The 20,284-nt window shown below is 40.1% G+C and overlaps 1 protein-coding gene across 5 annotated transcripts in view; it reads right to left on the bottom strand.

Annotated features, from left to right (window-relative positions):
• Nucleotides 1-20,284, bottom strand: part of COLGALT2 (collagen beta(1-O)galactosyltransferase 2) — a 134,713-nt gene that overhangs the window by 31,086 nt on the left and 83,343 nt on the right. For all 5 annotated transcript variants that reach the window (XM_023549192.2, XM_010590949.3, XM_064276523.1 and 2 more), the window contains 2 exons: nt 12,593-12,797; nt 5,865-5,984 (listed from right to left, as the gene is read on the bottom strand). In XM_023549192.2, coding sequence (XP_023404960.2) covers nt 5,865-5,984; nt 12,593-12,797 — 325 coding nt within the window. The remainder of the gene's footprint in view (nt 1-5,864; nt 5,985-12,592; nt 12,798-20,284) is intronic.

Genomic DNA, 20,284 nt, shown 5'->3' with positions numbered 1-20,284 from the left:
TTAAAATCTGTTTAGTGCGTTCACATTCATCACATCTTATCTTCACTCTTTTTTTTTTTTTTTAGTCGATGGCACCATTTCCTTAGTAAATTTACTTTACCAGTAAATTTTATGCTTTCTCCTGTCTCCTGAAATCCAACACCTCTCTCCAGATGATGGCTGGTCTAACTTTTTCATACAGAACATATTTAAAATCAAATTAGACCTACCTCTTCCTTTCACTTCGGACCCATAAACCCAGCTGCATCTCTACCTACACACTCTGCCCTCTCTCCACTCTAGGGGAGGACGCATGTCTGTTCTTATCTGAACAACCTCTCCAGTATTGTTCTGGGTTAAAACTGCTCTTGTTTTCTCAAAGACTTCAGTCTTGAAATTATATTCTTCTCTTCTACATGATCAAGTTCTTCTTCTATGTTGGAAAACATGCTGTAATGTTCCTATCCTAAAAACAAACAAAAATATCTCTCCCTTGATCACTCATCCACTATCGGCTACCACCCATTTCTCTGGTCCCCATCACAAGACTGCACTTTCTCATCTCCTCATTCTCTGTCTTTGACCTACTCCAATGGATTTTTGTTCTTGTTGTTGCTCTTAAGTGGCTCTTAATAAGGCCATCACAGACCTTTATCCTGACAGAATCAAAAATCAATTCTCTATCCTCAACATACTTGATTTCTCAGCAGCCATCCATCTGTCTCCTTTTCAAAACACTTCTTTAAGTTTTTGTGCCAATTTACTTGCCAGCTTTTCCTCCAGGGTTTCTGGCTGTTTCTCTCCCTCAGGGATCTGCCCATCTCTGTTTTTCTTTTTTCTATGTTCTCTTTCTACATGAATTTACCCTGTTTCAAGGCTTCAAATGTCCTTTTTATGTTGATATCTCTCAAATGTCTACCTATAACTGGAGCTTCTCCCCTGATCTCTGGATTCATATATTCAACTATTTCCAGACCTCTCCATTCAGATATCTAACAAATATCTTAAACTTGACATGACCAAAACTTCCTCCCCAAATCTACCCCATGAAGCCTTTCCCATCTCAGTTAACAGTATACAAGATTCCAGGCCAAAATCCTGGACTCATTCTTGATTCCTTTCTTCCTTTCATGAGCTGCATCCACATCTCTGTACCGTCATTTGGCTCTACCATCAAAAATACATCCTGAATCCATTGGCTTCTCGCCACCTTCCTTGGATGCTACAGCTTGCATCCAAGCTACCATTATCTATTACCAAGAGAGATGCATTGGTCTCCCTCCTCCACCTTTGTCCTCTACACTATAATATGCACAACCAGCCTGAGTGATCTCTCTAAATGCATAAATTGCATCATGCCACTCCTCAATGGTTTCTTATTATTCTTAGAATAGAATTCAAATTCTTAGAATCCAAATCCCTCACTGTGGCCTACAAGGCTCTGCATGCCTGGACTCTTCCTCCATGACCTCATTTCCTTCCATTCAACTCATTCTCTATACCCCAACCAGATTGGCCTTTTGCTCTTCAAATGCCCTAAGCTCTTTCTTGTCTTATGGTCTTTGCATGTGCTGTTCTTTATGCTTGGGACAATTTTCCCCCAAATATTCTCGTGGCTGCTCCCTTGTTATACTGTCCATCTCACTCTGTTAGAATATAAATTCTTTGATGGCAGACATTTTGTCTGTTTTATTCACTGCCGTATCCCTAGCATTTTGAACAATACATGGAACAAAGAATGTGTTTAATAAATACTTATAGCCTGATTCTCTTTTTTAAAACTTCCACTGGCTCCTTACTTTTTATAGGATGAGGTCCCAAATTCTTTATCTGGGCATTCAAGGACCGCAACAATGAAGCCAATCCAAATTCTCAAACTTTATTCTCTTCTACTCTTTCAAGCTGCAAAAGACTCCTTTAAAGTGTTTTAAAAAAGCAAAGATGTCACTTTGAGGACTGAGGTGTGCCTGACCCAAACCATGGCGTTTTCAATTGCCTCACATGCATATGAAAGCTAGACAATGAATAAGGAAAACCAAAGAAGAATTGATGCATTTGAATTATGGTGTTGGCTAAGAATATTGAATGTACCATGGACTACCAAAAGAACAAAGAAATGTGTCCCGGAAGAAGTACAGCCAGAATGCTCCTTAGAGGAAAGGATGGCAAGACCTCACCTCACGTACTTTCAACATGTTTTCAGGAGGGACCAGTCCCTGGAGAAATACAACGTGCTTGGTAAAGTAGAGGATCAGCAAAAGAGAGGAAGGCACTCAATGAGATGGATTGACACACTGTCTGAAATGATGGGCTCAAGCATAGCAATGATTGTGAGGATGGCACAGGACTGGGCAGTATTTCCATCTGTTGTACTTAGGGTCACTATGAATCAGAACTGACTTGATGGCACTTAACACCACCACCACAATTGTTTTAAGCCAACTCTCTTTCGGGGTGAGAATGCTCTTGAACAACGTCTTTGGTCAGTCTGTTTCTTCGGCTTGTAGCATCCTCGCAATATCACTACACTTGTCTAAAATCCACATTTCCCTCACATCTCAGCTTAAGAATCATTAGGCCTTGAAGCTCTCCTGGATTACACTAGCTCACAGCAATCTCTCCTCACTCCAAACTCCTACTGTCCTTATATCTGCTCCTTTCACAAAGCACCTGCCCCACACTATCCTGTATTGTCAGTGTCCTTTTATATCTGTCTTATCCCCCCAATTAAATCATAAACCCACACCTATTGCCGTCAAGTCGATTCCAACTCATAGCCACCCTATGGGACAGAACTGCCCCATAGGGTTTCCAAGGCGGTTGGTGGATTTGAATTGCTGACCTTTTGATTAGCGGCTGTAGCCCTTAACCACTGCGACACCAGGACTCCTAGCAGCCATTTATTTACTGACCATTGGGTTGCAGACACTATTTCATCCATCTTCCCCTAGAGGAGGTTACTTGACAGATATGATTTCATCATTCCCAACCTTTTAATTCTACATGAGCCATTCTATACCTTAGTATTATTACCCTGAAAATTTTATTTTCCAAATATGTGCTATCCCAATTATTTTCTATAGTTTAAAATTCATACTCCGAAATTTTAATAAAATTACAAGGCAGATAGTAATGAAACAGGGATGATAAAAGGCAGAACAATACCACACTACCAAGCAGTGAATGGAATCATAATAGCAGCAATGCTTCATTATTTTGTAGAGTTGATGTATATTATTTTATTTATTCCTTCCAACCCTGAAAAGTCAGTGTTACTATGCTTAATGTATAGATAAAGGAACTAAAGCTCATTGTAAGTGACAGGACATGGGTTAATGTCTATTATTACAGTTTCAAGTTCAGTGCTCTTTGCAATACAGTGTTCATTCATTTACTTATTCATGCATTCAGCAAATATTTGTTTGGTACCAGGTAAGGGTTGCTATGAGTCGGAGTCGATTCGCCAGCAACGGGTTTGGTTTGATTTGGTAATTGTCATGTGTTGTGCTAGGTACTTGGGATAGAGGGCAGTAAGACCACCCCTCTGTACCACCCACCACACAACTTTCCCCCTCTAGGGCCTAGAAGATAGAGAAGGAGGCAGAAACACTATGTGGTAAAGAAATTCACAGAAGACATTCCTAAGGGCTGGTTTAAAAAAATACTGACATAGCGAACCAGCTCCTTACTCAATTCTAATCTACCCCCTCAAGAACACTATTTTTATTTTAATTATCCTCATAATTCTCTTTGTACTTGAGAGCGAGCTCCTGTTTCTTCTTTCAAACCCAGGGATAATGAGATGAGGAAAGGCTAAATGGTTGCAAAGTATCATGCATGTCAGCATCAAAGGTTGTAACAGCAGGAACGCTGCTCTCCTACCTCCTGAATATGGTCCGTACCTGTATCTTGCTCGACACCACCAATATGTCCCCAGTAAATCCCGTTAATGAATGTCTTGCAAAAAGCATCCTGTTTAAATTCAGCTGGACAGCTTGCTGTTTAAAGGAATACTCTGATGAGTCTTTTTAATTATTACTGTCTTTCTCACCTTCTGATTCCAACCACATTTCTTGAAAGAAAAATCTCTGCCTTTTCTATTTCCCTACTTCTTAATTACTTCTTAACCCTTTGAATTCTGAGTCAGCTCCTATCACTTCTCTGAAACCATTCTTGCTACGGGCATTAATGGAAAAAGCCACTGAACCTTTTTCAGACCTCATCTTACTTGTACTTCCTTCCACATCTCACGCACCTGCTTTCTTGAAATTCTAGGTTATCACATTACCTGGTTGATGAAACTCAACCCGACATTTTTTGGCCTGATAGCACTTAAGTTCCAGATTCATCTATCCAACCACTTACTGAACATCTCCAACTGAATTCACTCATTCAATCATTCAACAAACATTTACTGGGTGACTACTGGTCCTGAGACTAACACAATGAAAAAGAATTTATGATTTAGTGCAGGAAACAGATACAGGCAACATGTTGTTCCCCATTTAAAGTTCCTACAACTATCCCAGACACCCAAGTCAGAAATGGGGAGTTTTTCTCTATGCCTTCCTTTTGCTCATTCTTTACAGCCAACTCTAGTCTAAATTCTTTCAAGTCTATCTTAGTGTCTCAATCTGTCCTTTCTCTCCATTCCCACTGCTACTGTCCCAGCCTAGATCCTCACCATCTTTTGTCTAGTTTGCTATGCATCGTCCAAAATGGCTTCCTCACCTCTGGCCTGAGACCAGCACCCATTGTTCCCCTCCTGCTCCATCCATCCTTCTCTTATCACTAGAGGGATCTTCCTAAATCCAAATTTCAACCTGACTTATCTCTGTTAAAATCCTCTGAAAGGTTCCCCTTTCTTTCAGAAAAGTCCAAGCATGTTCTTATATATTAGAGGTCCTTCTGGCTGGGTCTCTGCCCATTTTCCAGCTTCACTTCCCACTGTGCCTCCCCAACCATCCCCACCGCCTGCACATGCCCATCTTATGCTCTAGTGATGAACAACACAACTTCTCAAATGTTGTGTGAATGTTTATTATAAATAGTCCCTCTTTTGGAAGCTATTCCTGACATTCTCCCCTAGACAGTGTGGATCAGTTACTTTCTTTTTTAGCAATTGTTGTACAGTACACATAATAGTAAATATACCCAAAACATATGCTGATTATTGAGCAATTTACAAATTCTGCCATCACACAAGGCCCAGAGGCAGTAACAACACAATGTTTAGGATGTGAGCTTTGGAGAAAACAGGCTTGGTTCAAATCCTAATCTGTCATCTGTTTAGTGGAATGATTCAGGGCGAGTTACTTAACCTCTCTACACCTCAGTTTCCTCACCTTTAATATGGGAATAATAAAATCCCTTATTGAGTTATTGTAACAATTACAAAACAATATACAAAAAGTGCTTAGCATGGTATCTGTTAGATCACAAGCGATTATTAAATTGAAGTCACAATCATTCTTGTTGCTATTGGATTTTTGCCCACATCATGGGGAATCTGTACAAAAACTTTGTAAGGTACTATTACCTCCGCTTACAACTAAGGAGATTAAATTAGTTGTCCCAGGTCATATAATTAGAAAGCTGCAGAGTCAAGTTTCAATCCATACCACAAAACACTGTTTTGTGACAAGTGTACTTGTGTACTCCGCTCTCCACCTGGACAAGAAGCTCTCTGAAGGCAAAGACCCTGTAATATTCATATTTCATATGGAAAACTTTTGAGGAATGAATTAATGAACAAACAAATGGATCTCTATGTTTGAGCCAAGGCAGACTGGTGGCATGTGAGGGCCTTGGAAGAGGGAGAAGTAGTTGTATGGTGACTGGTGAAATGAAAAACAAGCCGTCACCCCTGCTCCTGGGTCACTCACTCATTGCTTCTATCTGGACGTGGATGAGGTTCTCGATGTCCTCCTGCAGGGTCTGATGCGGCCTCAGGGGGATAGGCAGGTAGCCATAGTGCTCTCTGTTGCAGAGGTACATCTGGATGCCTGGGAACCCAAGAAAGGGACAAAGCAGACCAATCAGAAACCACAATTTTTTGTTCTATAATGACAATTGGCAGAAAGGAGGTCCGAGTGTGGCTGAAGCGGCCTGACACTGAAATCACACATGTAACTGTCCCAGGTACTGTCTGTAGACCTCAAAAATGCTCCTTTATTAAGAAAGTAAAACATGGCATTTAGGGGCCAATAAAAACACTGGGCCATTCTTCAGCTCATAGGAAATTGATTTTTTTTCTCTCTGAAGAAAAACCACACTGCTGGCCTGAAATGAACACTAAAGGCATGAAGGGATCAAAAGGGAGGCAAGGAATTCCTGCTCCAGGGAGCAGAACGGAACACTATAATCCACCTACAGGAAATAAGGAGAAAATAAGGAATGGAATCCATGTTTGATATGAAAGCAGACAGAAAAATCCTGACAGATTATTAAAGCTAAATCTAGGCAAATAGTGAAAAAAAAAATTAATTTCTACAACTCTTCTTGGTTTTATTTCTTCTCTTCAAAAACCTGGACTTGGAATCAACCAACAGACATGAAATGTCTATAGTAGCTGAAAAAAGGAACAAAACAAAGCCTGTATTTTGCATCCAGTTAAGAACCTGCGGAAGACAATACCAGAAATATACCACAACCCTCTGGTATTCAACGCTTGTTTTCACTGCCCCAGCAAGTTAATTCAGAGAGTTACAAAGCGTCTATAATCAACCAGACAGCTAGGGATATGGGAATAAAGATGGTCTCATACAGATTCAGTAACTGACAGTGCTGACTAAGGAAAAGATTGCTTAAGATTGCCAAGCTCTGGTCCGTGTGTCCAAGTTTCTGATTTGTTAATTGCTATAATCATTAGTGCTTTTTAGAGAAAGAATTATTTGCATAGCCACTTCTCTATTTTTTGCAATGGAATTTCCTCAGGTCAGCTGCATCAGATGCCAAATCATGTGAAGCTGTCTCATGGCATTAGCAGAGAAGAATGAGAAAAGAAAAAAAACCTTTATCCCCCTCCTTTACTAAATCTGGCTCAAATCAGGTCTGGTTCACCAAGCACCGTCACTCCGCTTGCCTTCAAGTGAACTTCCACCTCACTAGCTCTGCTGTTTGCTCACAAGAATGCTTCTGGGGAACATCAAACCGAAATGCACCCTCTTGCAAAATCATGATGAATTCAGGAAGTGAAAGGAAAAAGATGTAATATTTTGGTTGCCAGTCTACCCTAATTTGCTAAACCATTTTACCATTTAACTTTCCAATGCTTCAGTAAAAACATAATATGATACCTAGCCAACCTATCCATCAAGTGTGAAGGTACACAAAAAGGCATTTTCAGACATGCAAGTCCTAAAATATTTACTTCTTATTACTCTTTCTCAGAAAGTTATTGGAAGATGTAAAGAAGAAGTAGGTAAGGGGAGAATATTACAAAGAATGAGATAGACTTGGAATACTGAAAACAGGAGATTTGATACAAAACAGAAGAGAAGGGAGTACTAGGTTGATGCTGTGGTACCATCAGATTACAGTATCTCAGAAGGCTCTAGGAGAGAGAGCTTCACAAACATGCAACAAGAACAAATGATGAATCTGAACATCCTGAGAGGAGTTTTAGACAATTAGTTACTAGTTTTGGATTGCATTAGTAAAAATAAAACTAAGCCCCCGCCCCCCAAGGCAATTATTAAGTTAGACATGACAGGAAAATTAACCATAGTGTACTAAATGTCTTGGCTTAGAATTGAGTTTACGTCAAAGCTTTGAATCGGTTTGAACTGGTTTGGTCATGACCAACAAAACAAAACTAGAACAGACCCAAAGTTTTACAACTTTGGTGATCAAGAACGATAACTGGGATGGGGAAAGTTATGGCAGAAGCCCTGGAACAGGAGACTTGGAAGAGGTGTAGTGAGCCCTTTCAGGAACCTGATCTGTGAGGCTGGATTATTGGCAGGACTGTGGAGGGCAATGCACACTCAAAGTGATGCTGTTGGCCACAGTCTTTGAGCAGGGCCCTGCTGTTTCCAACTCTGCTCAAAATCTGATGGGCAAGAGATTTGGTTGCTATGAAACGAGTATGCTGCCCTTGTTTTCTAAGAGGGAGATTAGGTTCCTAGCAGGGCTTCGACTCATAATTTTTCCCATTTCAGTTATTATTCCAGTTCACCCAAATTTTAAACATTTTAAAAATTTGGGTCTGTTCTGGTTTCGCTTCCTTGGCCATGACTGAACCTGGAGGAACTGGTCTGAATCTCTAATTTACATGATTATAACAACATAAACACTGAGAATAAATCTATCTTAAATTACCATATAACTATGTTGAGAAGATGGGGTGATGGGAAGCACGTGCTTGCGTGGAGGGGACAAAAGAAGGAGAGAGAACTAATTCTTCATCTTCTGTAATGGAGAGCCAATAGATAATGTCTAAAATAAAAACAAAAAATCAAGAAGCAGCAATACAAGCATGTTATTTAGAAACATGGATTCAAATATTATATTAATATAATCATCTAGAAGAGATAAAAGTGGTTGCCTTCTAGAAAAGGGAAATGATGCAGGGGGTGATATACAGGGGACTTCTAATTTTATAATAAACCTTAGGGAACTACTTGAACTCTTTAAACAATATGCATGGATAATTTGATTTAAAAATATATAAAGAGGAAACGTGTTGATAATTAGATAAACTCTATCAAGGAACCAGGCACTCACAGTGAATGTTGCTTCTAGGGAAAACTATTTTCATTTGAAAAAGAAAGATGAATCATACTATACTTTAAAGGACTTTGCTTCTCTTATGAAGATACAAACATTTCCTTGAATTCACATGGTATCCTAACATTGTAGATTAACATAATTATCTCTATCCTGGGTGATGAAAAATTAAGCTCAGAGAAGCTGTGACTTTCCAAGTCATGCCCTCATCTCCTGCCTCTTTTGATTCACAGCAGACATTTGGAAGATGACTGGCTGGCACCAAGAATATTTCCTGTGGACATGATATAAAGCCTGGACCACTGGCCACAATGAGATACGAACCCTTGACCCAGCCTCATAATAGCCACAGAGCCTGTCCATGACTGACAGTGCTCTCCTCTTGGGCTAATCAGGCAGCCACGCCTCCTGCACAACAGCACTATGCGATTATCCTCTCAGTTGTCACTCACATGTGATAATGACCGGAGTCTGAGGTGAAAGATTAAGGACCATGGTTTGTGGTTAGATGGTCCTGCCAGGGACACGTAGACCCTTATTTCCTTTTGATGCTCTAAAAATTATGTTCCAATGGGGGATACACAGCTAGGGAGCTTTATAAGAGCAAGAACAAAAGAATTCAAATAATCTTTCATCAAGTCTTAAGGGAAAGGAGAAATGCTTTGTTTTTGTTTTGGATGGAAAAAGGGAAGATCTGAGAGAAACTCAATGATCTGCACATGATATTCTTGGGCTTATCCTTGTCTCTCCTTAAAATGCTTCAAGATATATAATATTACTTAGAACCACAGAAATGTCAGAAGGGCTCATTCATTCTCCCAAGTGACAGTGATTGCTTCCTGCCTCGTCTCCTGTCCTGTTCAGAGTCAGCACCACTCATCTGGACCTTGGCTTTTACTACTTCATCCTGTTAGCTGTTTTCCCACAGGAAGGTCTTATCTCAACTAACAAAGAGCCTGGCACAATGCTAGGCATGATAGTAAAGGCTTGTGGATTGATTCTCGCCTTCATTTTCTCTCTTCCAACTGAGTCACCAATCAAGAATGCACCTGCTTTCAGTGTTCTGGAAAAGGCCTGTGGGAAGTCTGACCAGTAAAGCATGAAGTCCTGTGAACAAGCTGAGGGAAGAGCTGAAAAATACCTGCCCAGTCTGTGTCACTCTTCCAGCCCAAATATCCGGTTATTGGGGTTTTTTTTAAATGTATCATAATAACTTAGTGTGTGGGGTCACAGTAATGCTTTGTGCAGTGACATACAAAGGAAGACTCTGTTAGGCGATGATCATTATTGTAATTGTTAATTGCTCACTTTCCTGGAACATCCACACTTACAGCACTGAAGCGGAGGGACTGGCACAACTTGAAGAGTGAGAATGCCCTGACTCTGCTTCCCATCCTGGAGAAGTCAGAGCAAATCACTGACCAAGCTGAAAGAAGCAGTTTCCATTAACACTGACGTAAGAACCTTCATGAAAACTTCCAATCCACCTGAGGATAAGAACCTTGCTTTTGCCCTGGCACAAGGCCTAAAAAATGTCTACACCTGGCCAAAGGGTCTAAATTGCTCTAGCAGCCAGGGAGAAAAAAATAAGCTTTCCATATTTCCTCCAAATGCACCCATTTCTAGCAAATCTAACACTCAGGAGTGAGGACAACTATGGCTTTAAAGATGGCCTCAGCTGTGTGAGTTGCAGCTTGAATTTCTGTTACCGGTAATAGTGTCAGCTGCCAGCAACCTGCCTCAACTGCCTGGGGTCTTTGTATGATTTCTTTCAGCCTAACTTATATGGTGACAGTAGGTTTATTCACCATCTTCTTGATTTCTAAACCCGTTTTTGCTATTGGTTAAGTGGCACGTTTCTGGCACTTTGGTAATGAGACCTGACTTCCATCAGGAACATCTGAATTATACTGAGTATGAAGTTTTCCTTTAGGGTTGTGGTGTGTTTCTGTTGAACTGCTTTAGTGAATTATGCCCTCCCAGGCTGCATGTGCAGGGTGAAACTGGAGAAGTGTTCCTTCCTACTGACTCGTCTTTCTCTGACTGTCCACACCCCACTGGAAATGTGTTGCCAGCAGTTCAGACTTTAGCCTGGCTTTGGGGACTATGGCAGAGCTGCTGGTTGTCTCCAAATATCTGCTCTCTCCTCCTTCTTTGGTGATAGAATAAACAGTGCATGTTGAGCCTGTCTTAGAGCTAGGTGTTGTCCTGTCAACGTGATGTGCACAGAAGTGATGTGTCTTGTCCCCTGTGATGGTTAATGTTATGTGTTAACTGGGCTAGGCTAAGGTGCCCAGTTGTTTGGTCAAACACTAGTCTAGTTGCTGTTATGAAGTAGTTATATGTGATTAAACCAGTTGGCCTTAAGTAAAGCTGATTACCTTCCATAATGTGTGTGGGTCTCAACCAACTGGTTGAAGGCCTTAAGAAGAAAAGGTTGTACTCTGTCTCCAGACTACCAACAACCAAAACCAAACCCGTTGCCATCAGGTCAATGCTGACTCACAGTGGCCCTAAAGGACAGAGTAGAACTGCCCCATAGGGTTTCCAAGGAGCGCCTGGTAGATTTGAACTGCTGACCTTTTGGTGATTAGCCATAGCTCTTAACCACTACACCACCAGGGTTTCCCTCCAGACTACAAATAGTCATTCTTACCGAACTCCTTATTCTTCCCATCTCTGGACCTACAGAGCTGGTGACACAAGACTGCAGAAATTCCTAGCCAGTCACCTGACCTACAGATTTGGACTTGCTTGCCCCCTGTAATTGCGTGAGCCAATTCCTTAAAATAAATCTTTCTTTATATGTATATTTTATACAATATTATATATATAAAAATTTTTTAATATATTTTTTTATATTATGTACAATGGATATTATAATTAATAATACATTATATTGTATTATATATTACCATAAATACAATATAGAATATATATAATGTACACATTATATATTACCATATATATTTTATATAGTATAGGAGCCCCTGGTAGAACAACATTTAAGTGCTTGGCTGCTAATCAAAAGGTTGGTAATTTGAACCCCCCTAGCAACTCCAAGAGAGAAAGACCTAGCGATCTACTTCCATAAAGATTTCAGCCTATAAAACCCTATGGGGCAGTTCTACTCTGTCACATGGGGTTGCTATGAGTTGAAAATCAACTCCAAGGCACCTAACAACAACATATATAATATTATATATGTGTGTGTGTATGTAGAGAGAGCTGTTGTTTGTTTTGCTGGTTCTGGTTCTCAAGAGAACCTTGACTAAGACATTTCTCTTAAATGGAAAGAGAGCGCCTACTCCCTCTAATTTTGGCTCCATGACTGGAAGGCCTCCATAGTGGTGAAACATCTTAGATCCTGTAGCCAGGAACAACACTTCATGGAGAGTAGAGAAGCAATATAGAAGGAGCCTGGGTCTCAGACTTTGCGGAGCACAGCCATTATACCACCTCAGACTTTTTTGAAAAGAAATAAATTTCCATTGAGATCTTTGCCAGTATTGTTTTGGGCCTGTGTTATAGTTTCCTAATTAATAAAGGGACCCCCATCATGAACAATAGCATTGCAGAAGCACCATAGAAAACCAGTCACCTGCCCATGACTGACTTCTCCCTGTGCTTGTGCCCACCCCAACTCCACCCACCCCCCAAAAAAGATAGTGGATTCCTAGGCAGGGGACAGTCCTGGCTCTTGGTCATTGGTGCTCACAGTGGGTGTGAGTGTGGTTACTGCAGACAATTAAGTGCCTCTAACACTACCTGAAAGGGAAGCCTATTTCCTTAAATAGGAGTTTTCTAATAAGATGCACAAAGCAAAGGAGCTGGTCATTTACAGTGTTTCAACGGAGGCAGTAAAACCAAACACAAATAGTACCTGCTTGCCTACTGGAGAAGGCAAAGACCATGATGTCATCAAAGGTCCAGGTGTAGTCTTGGTGTGGGGGGTAGAACATCAGCTTGTCAGAGGCCTCCTTCCTGAGGTCAATGAGGAGCGTGGAGTGTACCATGGGGACAGGAAAACAGCCTGTCCTCTTCCATTCTCTAATTTGAAGGTAGTCGGGGGTCCGTTTATAGAAGCCCTGTAAAAGAGGTAGGTGAGCTGTGATATCTGACCCGAGGGCTGCATCTCTCCCAGTCATCAGCTAGGCCAATTTGTTCTAAGCCAGCACCCAGTAACGGAGCTCCAAGCAAAGCCACCTCCCTCACACTTCTTCTTTTGGCCTAGGAATTTTCAACTGAGCTCAAGAAATATTCTCTACATATAAAACAACCCTCAAAGGTTCTTGATTTCAGAAATTATTTTGACTTCAGCATAGCTGATTTAATAATTATGTAAAAGTATATTTTAAGCAAACAAGATTGAAGATAAACTATGACTACATTGTTGTTGTTGTTGTTGGTTGCCATCCAGTTGATTTTGACTCATAGTAACCCCATGCGTGCAGAGTAGAATTGCTCCATAGGGTTTTCAAGAAGGAGATCGCCGGGCCTATCTTCCAAGGCAACTCTGGGTGGGTTCAAACCACCAACCTTTCAGCTACTAGTCAAACATTTAGCTGTTTGTGCCACCCAGGGACTCCAATGATTACATTAGGAGGTGGAATAGCATAGTGGTGAAAAGCACAGCTTTTGGCATCAGACTACCTCAGTTCACATCTCACCTCAGCCATTTATTGCCTGTGGGTATTACTCAAGATATTCAACCTTGCTGTACATATTTCCTCAACTGTAAAGCTAGGATGATAATACTATCTATTAGGGTGTGTGTCTAAAAGGATTAAACAAAGATGTTGTTCTTGTTACTAGGTGCTGTTGAGTTGGTTCTGACTCATAGCGACCCTATGTACAACAGAACAAAACACTGCCCGTCCTGCGCCATCCTCACAATCATTGCTGTGTTTGAACCCACTGTTTCAGTCACTGTGTCAATCCATGTCATCGAGGGTCTTCCTTTTTCTCTGACCTTCTACTTTACCAGGGATGATGTTCTTCTCCAGGGACTGGTCCCTCCTGATAACATGTCATATATAGTGAGACGAACTCTCGAAATCCTCACTTCTAAGGAGCATTCTGGTTGTACTTCTTCCAAGGTAGATTTTTTCATTCTTCAGGCAGTTCATGGTATATTCAGTATTCTTCACCGACACCATAATTCATATGCATCAATTCTTCTTTGGTCTTCCTTATTCATTGTCCAGCTTTCACATGCATATAAGGCAATTGAAAATACCACTGCTTGGGTCAGGCATACCTTACTCCACAAAGTGACATCTTTGCTTTTTAATACTTTAAAGAGGTCTTTTGCAGCAGATTTGCCCAATGCAATAAGTTATTTGATTTCTTAACTGCTGCTTCCATGGGTGTTAGTCATGGATCAAAGCAAAACGAAACCCTTGACAATTTTAATATTTTCTCTATTTATCATGATATTGCTTATTGATCCAGTTGTGAGGATTTTTGTTTTCTTTATGTTGAGGTGTAATCCATACTGAAGGCTGTAGTCGTTGATCTTCATCAGTAAGTGCTTCAAGTCCTCTTCACTTTCAGAAAGCAAGGTTGTATAATCCGCATATCGAAGGTTGTCAATGAGCCTTCCACCAATGTTGATGCTGCCTTCTTCTTCATATATCCCAGTTTCTTGGATTATTTGCTCAGCATACAGATTGAATAAGTATGGTGAAAGGATACAACCCTGACGCACACCTTGCCTGATTTTAAACCACGCATTATCCCCTCGTTCTGTTCGAACAACTGCCTCTTGCTCTACTTGCAGGTTCTACATGAGTACAATTAATTGTTCTGGAATTTCCATTCTTCACAATGTTATCCATAATTTGTTATGATGTACACAGTTGAATGCATATGCATAGTTAATAAAATACAGGTAAACATCTTTCTGGTATTCTCCGCTTTCAGGCAAGGCCCATCTGACCTCAGCAATAATATCCCTCGTTTCACATCCTCTTCTGATTCCAGCTTGACTTTCTGGCAGTTCCCTGTTGATGTACTGCTGCAGCTGCTTTTGAATTATCTTTAGCAAAATTTTACTTGCATGTGATAGTAATATTATTCAATAATTTCTGCATTTTGTTGGATCACCTTTCTTTGGAATGGGCACAAATACGGATTTCTTCCATTCAGTTGGCCAGGTAGCTGTCTTCTAAATTTCTTAGCATAGACGAGTGAGTGCTTTCAGCTTTGCATCCATTTATTGAAACATTTCAATTCCACTCTGTCAATTCATACAGCTTCATTTTTCAATAATGCTTTCAGTGGAGCTTGGACTCCTTCCTTCAGTACTATTGGTTCTTGATCATATGCTGCCTCTTGAAATGGTTGAACAATGACCAATTCTTTTTGGTATAGTGACTCTGTATTCCTTCCATCTTCCTTTTACGCTTCCTGCATCGTTCAATATTTTGTCCACAGAATCCTTCAAGTATTGTAACTAGAGGCTTAACTTTTTTCTTCAGTTCTTTGAGCTTGAGAAATGCTGACTGTGTTTTTTCTTTTGGGTTTTCTAACTCCAGGTCTTTGTACGTTTCATTATGATACTTAGCTTTGTCTTCTTCTGCCACCCTTTGAAATTTTCTGTTCAGCTCTTTTACTTTATAATTTTTTCAATTTGCTTTAGCTACCCTACATTCAAGAGCAAGTTTCAGACTCTGTTCTGACATCCGTTTTGGTTTCTTCTTTCTTCCTTGTCTTTTTAATGACCTTTTGCTTTCTTTATTTATGATCCTTGATATCATCCCACAACTTGTCTGGTTTTTGGTCATTAGTGTTCAATATGTCAAATCTACTCTAAATTCAGTGGAATATACTCAAGTTTGTACTTTGGCTCTTGTGGGCTTGTTTTAATTTCCTTCAGTTTCAACTTGAACTTGTATATGAGCAATTGATGGTCTGTTCAGTAGCCAGTCCCTGGCCTTGTTCTAACTGATGATACTGAGCTTCTCCATTGTCTCTTTCTACAGATGAAGTCAATTTCATTCTTGTGTATTCCATCTGGTGAGGTCCACCTGTATAGTTGCCATTTATATTGTTGAAAAAAAGTATTTGCAATGAAGGAGTAGTTGGTCTTGCAAAATTCTATCCACATTTTTTCAGGGATTCCACTTTTGCATCTGCCTTCTGGGTAAACACGTAAAACAACCAGTCTCCTTATTTTGTGGTTTGTACATACTGGTTTCCAACAATTTTGCCATTACTCAGATGCTTTCCTTCCAAATTTGATCATTCATTCGACAAACATCTACTGAAGCACTGTGTTAGAGGCTGGAGACTGCAAATAAGACAGCCCTCGTCTTAGCCCACATGGGACGTAGTCTAGGAGAGAGGTTTCACTCCAGTGGCACCCATTATAATTTCACTATTTCCAAAAATCAAGTTCATTCCAGAAATTATGCAGATTTATCTCAACAAAACATATTTAAAAGTATGTAGAAGCTTTCAAAGGCATTTCCAAAACTCTTCTGGGCAATGGCGGGCTCACTGGAATGACTGTAAAGTGTCAGAAGGCCAGCACTGTGAAGGGCATGATATTCTGGCTGAATGAGTTCTAGCATGTTCATTAACCAGCCACATTACTTTATGATCACGTTTTCTGCTGCAGAGTCAGCACCCTAGCCTCTTCTCCTTCTCCAACATTGCCTTCAGTGTCTACGAGAGCATTCTAGCTGAGTTAACCCTAACACTGACCTCACAATAATGTAGAAAGATCACAAATTAAGACTTAGAAGATATGAGTTTTAGAGCCATCTTAAGCATCTTCCAGCTCTTTGGTCTTAGACCATATTTAACCTCTTCGAGCCTCAGTTTCTTCTCCTGGAAAATAGGTTAATAGTTGCTTTGTCTACCTCACAGGGCTGTAGAATGGATCACATGTAATAAAGTCTATGGCCACATGTGATAAGGTCTATTGCAGTTTGAAAACTTTAATTCACCACTTAAAGTATTATCATTACTATAGTTTTTTATTTAGTCTTTAACTTAAGGGTTGCTTAGCAACCTCTATGGGTTCTCTTAACACTTCAGCTTACGATCGTGTTGGCAAGGGATAAAGGGAATCTGGTTCTTTAAAGGACTGGCTAAGGACCCATGCCAAATATAAAGTTCTAGACTACTTAGGAGAAATATTTTCAAAATGAGAAGCTTGGAAAATTCATGGCAATGATGAATCACTGGATATCTTGGAGGAAAAAAGGAAGCAGAGAGGGAGAAAGAATTAATATGCCTCCTGTAGACAAGTGGAGGTGATGGATGTGCTTCAGGTCTGTCTCTCTTTTTCCACATAAGCTGAATGCTGTTGGTCATAATTCCTTTTTACTGACCAGACAGCACCAGGGTCATTTTGTTTGGGATGTGTTTAAAGACTCTGGAAATCAGGGCCTGCCTTGGGCTTACGAAGTCATTGGCCGTTTCTATTCCTGCCCTCGCAGAAGTCTACCTGAGGGTGGTAGAAAGCCAAAAACAGGTGCAGAAAAATTAGAATTTCCTGCTAAATTGCTCAGGTTTTACTTTTACAGTGCAAAACAAGTCAGCACATTTCTCCCTGTTTGCTTTTAATGATTAAAGCAAAAAAGGAGATAATAAAAACCCCGAGGTTGCAGCCACTAGGATAACTCGCCCTTGTTGGTGGCGTCAAAACAAAACCTCAGAGTTATTTGCAAGCCAGCTGATGTCAAGTTGGTAGCATGAAACTGGCCATAGCGGGAATATTTATACCATGAAAACTGGGCAAACACTACCAGTTAGGGGTTTTCTTCCTAGATAACTTGTTAAATGCTGACCAGCACATCGCTGGCAACGTTTTTCATCCAAAACCAAACAAAATATAAAGAAGAGACTCAAAATTTAGCCCTTTGGCCATAAAACACATTTAACATACAATTTTCCCCTCGTTTTTATATGATGTACAACAGAAGGGAACACTGCCCTTAGCGCTTCTTTATCCTATATTGTTATACACTCTATTGGTCCATTTAATTTATCTCTCTAATTAACTAAAGCACAAAATGTAACCAACAGTAAGCACGCACTCTGATGGACCTCTAGGCTTTGAAGATTTTATTGTGGGGAAGAGAGAATGGAAATTAAAAATTTTGTAAACACAAGCTATCCATGGCATTTTTTTTTTTAATTGTGTTTTAGGTGAAAATTTACAGCACAAATTAGTTTCTCATTCAAAAATTTGTACGCAAATTGTTTTGTGACATTGGTTGCAATCCCCACAATGTGTCAGCATTCGCCCCCTTTCCCTTTCCACCCCAGGTTCCCCTTGTCCTTTTGTCCATTTTTCCCATCCCTTCCTGTCTTCGTCTTTGATTTTGGGCAGGTGTTGTCCATTTGGTCTCACTTTATTTACTAAGAAGCACATTCATCAAGTGTGTTATTGTTTGTTTTATAGGCCAGTCTAATCTTTGTAAAGGTGGAGTTCACCAGCGGCTTCAATTCTGAGTTAGAAAGTTGTTCAGGGACCGTAGTCTTAGGGGTTCCTCTAGTCTCTGTCAAACCAGTAAGTCTGGTGTTATTTTGTGACTTTGAATTTTGTTCTGCATTTTTCTCCTGCTCCGTGCCACTGAATCCTTTATTGAGATCCCTGTCAGAGTAGTGGTAGGTGGTGGTAGCTGGGCACCATCTAGTTCTTCTGGGCTCAGGCTGGTGGAGGCTGTGGTTCATGTGGTCCATTAGTCCTCTGGACTAATATTTTCCTTGTGTCTTTGTTTTTCTTCATTCTCCTTTGCTCTGAACGTGATGGGACCAATAGATATATCTTAAATAGTCGCTTGCAAGTTTTTAAGATCCCAGATGCTACTCACCAAAGAAGGATGTAGAACATTTTCTTTATAAACTATGTTATGCCAATTGACCTAGATATCCCCCAAGACCACAGTCCCCAGCCCTCAGCCCCAATAACTCGGTCCCTCAAGGTGTTTGGATGTATCTAGGAAGCTTCTATGGCTTTGCCTTGGTTAAGCTGTGCTGACTTCCCCTATATATGTGTTGTCTTTCCCTTCACCAAAGTTAGCACTTATCGAACTATCTAGTTAGTGTTTTCCCCTCCTTTCCCTTCCCCTCCCTCATAACCATCAAAGACTGTTACTTTCTGTGTGTGACCCTTTTTTTGGGGTGTTTATAACAGTGGTCTCATACAACAGTTGTCCTTTTGTACCTGACTTATTTCACTCAGCATAATGCCCTCCAAATTCATCCATGTTGTGAGATGTTTTACAGATTCATCATTGTTCTCTATTGTTGCACAGTATTCCACTGCGTATGTACCATAGTTTATTTATCCATCCATCTGTTGATGGGCACAGGTTGTTTCCGTCTTTTTGCTATTGTGAATAATGCTGCAATGAACTTGAGTGTGCGTATGTCTATTTGTGTGATGACACTTATTTCTCTAGAGTATATTCCTAAGAGTGGGATTACTGGATTATATGGTATTTCTATTTCCAGCTTTTTAAGGAGGCACCGTATCATTTTCCATGGTGGTTGTACCATTTTACATCCCCACCAAGAGTGCATAAGAGTTCCAATCTCCTCAAAATCTCGCCAACATTTGTTATTTTCTGTTTTTTTGAATAGTGTCAGTAATGTCAGGGTGATATGATATCCCACTGCAGTTTTGATTTGCATTTTTCTAATGGCTAATAATTGCGGGCATTTCCTCACGTGTCTGTTAGCTGCCTGAATGTCTCCTTTGGTGTCCTCGGCAGTTTTAATTATTAGAACTCTTTCAAAGTAAGTATGGCAACATATATTAAAAGTTATAGAAACATCTATACTCTTTGACTCAGTAATTCCACTTCTGAGAAGCTACATTAAGGAAATAACCTTAAATACAGAAAAGGTCATATTGGTAATGATTATTATAATAGTTAAAAATTACAAACAACTTAAATATTGTTTAAGCAAAGTCAGCTGCTTGATGTTGTATGTTGTTGTTGTTAGGTGCTGTCAAGTTGGTTCTGACTCATAGCAACCCTATAGGACAGAGTAGAACTGCCTCATAGGGTTTCCAAGGAGCAGGTGGTAGATTTGAACTGCCCACTTTTTGGTTAGCAGCCAAGCTCTTAACTACTATATCACAGGGCTCCTGATGTTATATATCTATTAAAAATATGCCAAGCTGTTACCTGTGGTGTTGTTACAGTGGTGGGGATTAACATGATCTTTATCTTACCTTTCTCCATTTCTAATTTTTTTTCTACAGCTCTCTTATGTTAGTCTTCAATGACAAAAAAAAAAAAAAGACCACTATTTTTTAGAATCCTTAAATCAGAGAGAAGAAAGGCACAAATTCCAGTATGTTATGTCACTTAATCTAAAGCTTCTAAGGAAAACCTTATTAGAATAATTTAATCATAATTCATTTATACAGAGGAGCCCATTGGGTTATGGCACTAGACCTGAATTTACATCCTTTCTCAAAAATGCCTACTCTAGTAACAAAATGATATGCATGTTTTGAGGGAGGAATGAAGAAAGTGGTGACTGGGGCTACCGTTGACACAGTGCTATCTTGTTAAAACTTGTGGCCTTAATTCACTGCCCACAA

This window comes from Loxodonta africana, chromosome 25 (genome assembly GCF_030014295.1).
Source record: "Loxodonta africana isolate mLoxAfr1 chromosome 25, mLoxAfr1.hap2, whole genome shotgun sequence".
Classification (NCBI taxonomy): Eukaryota; Metazoa; Chordata; class Mammalia; order Proboscidea; family Elephantidae; genus Loxodonta; species Loxodonta africana.
This window is presented reverse-complemented; position numbering and strand designations above follow the sequence as displayed.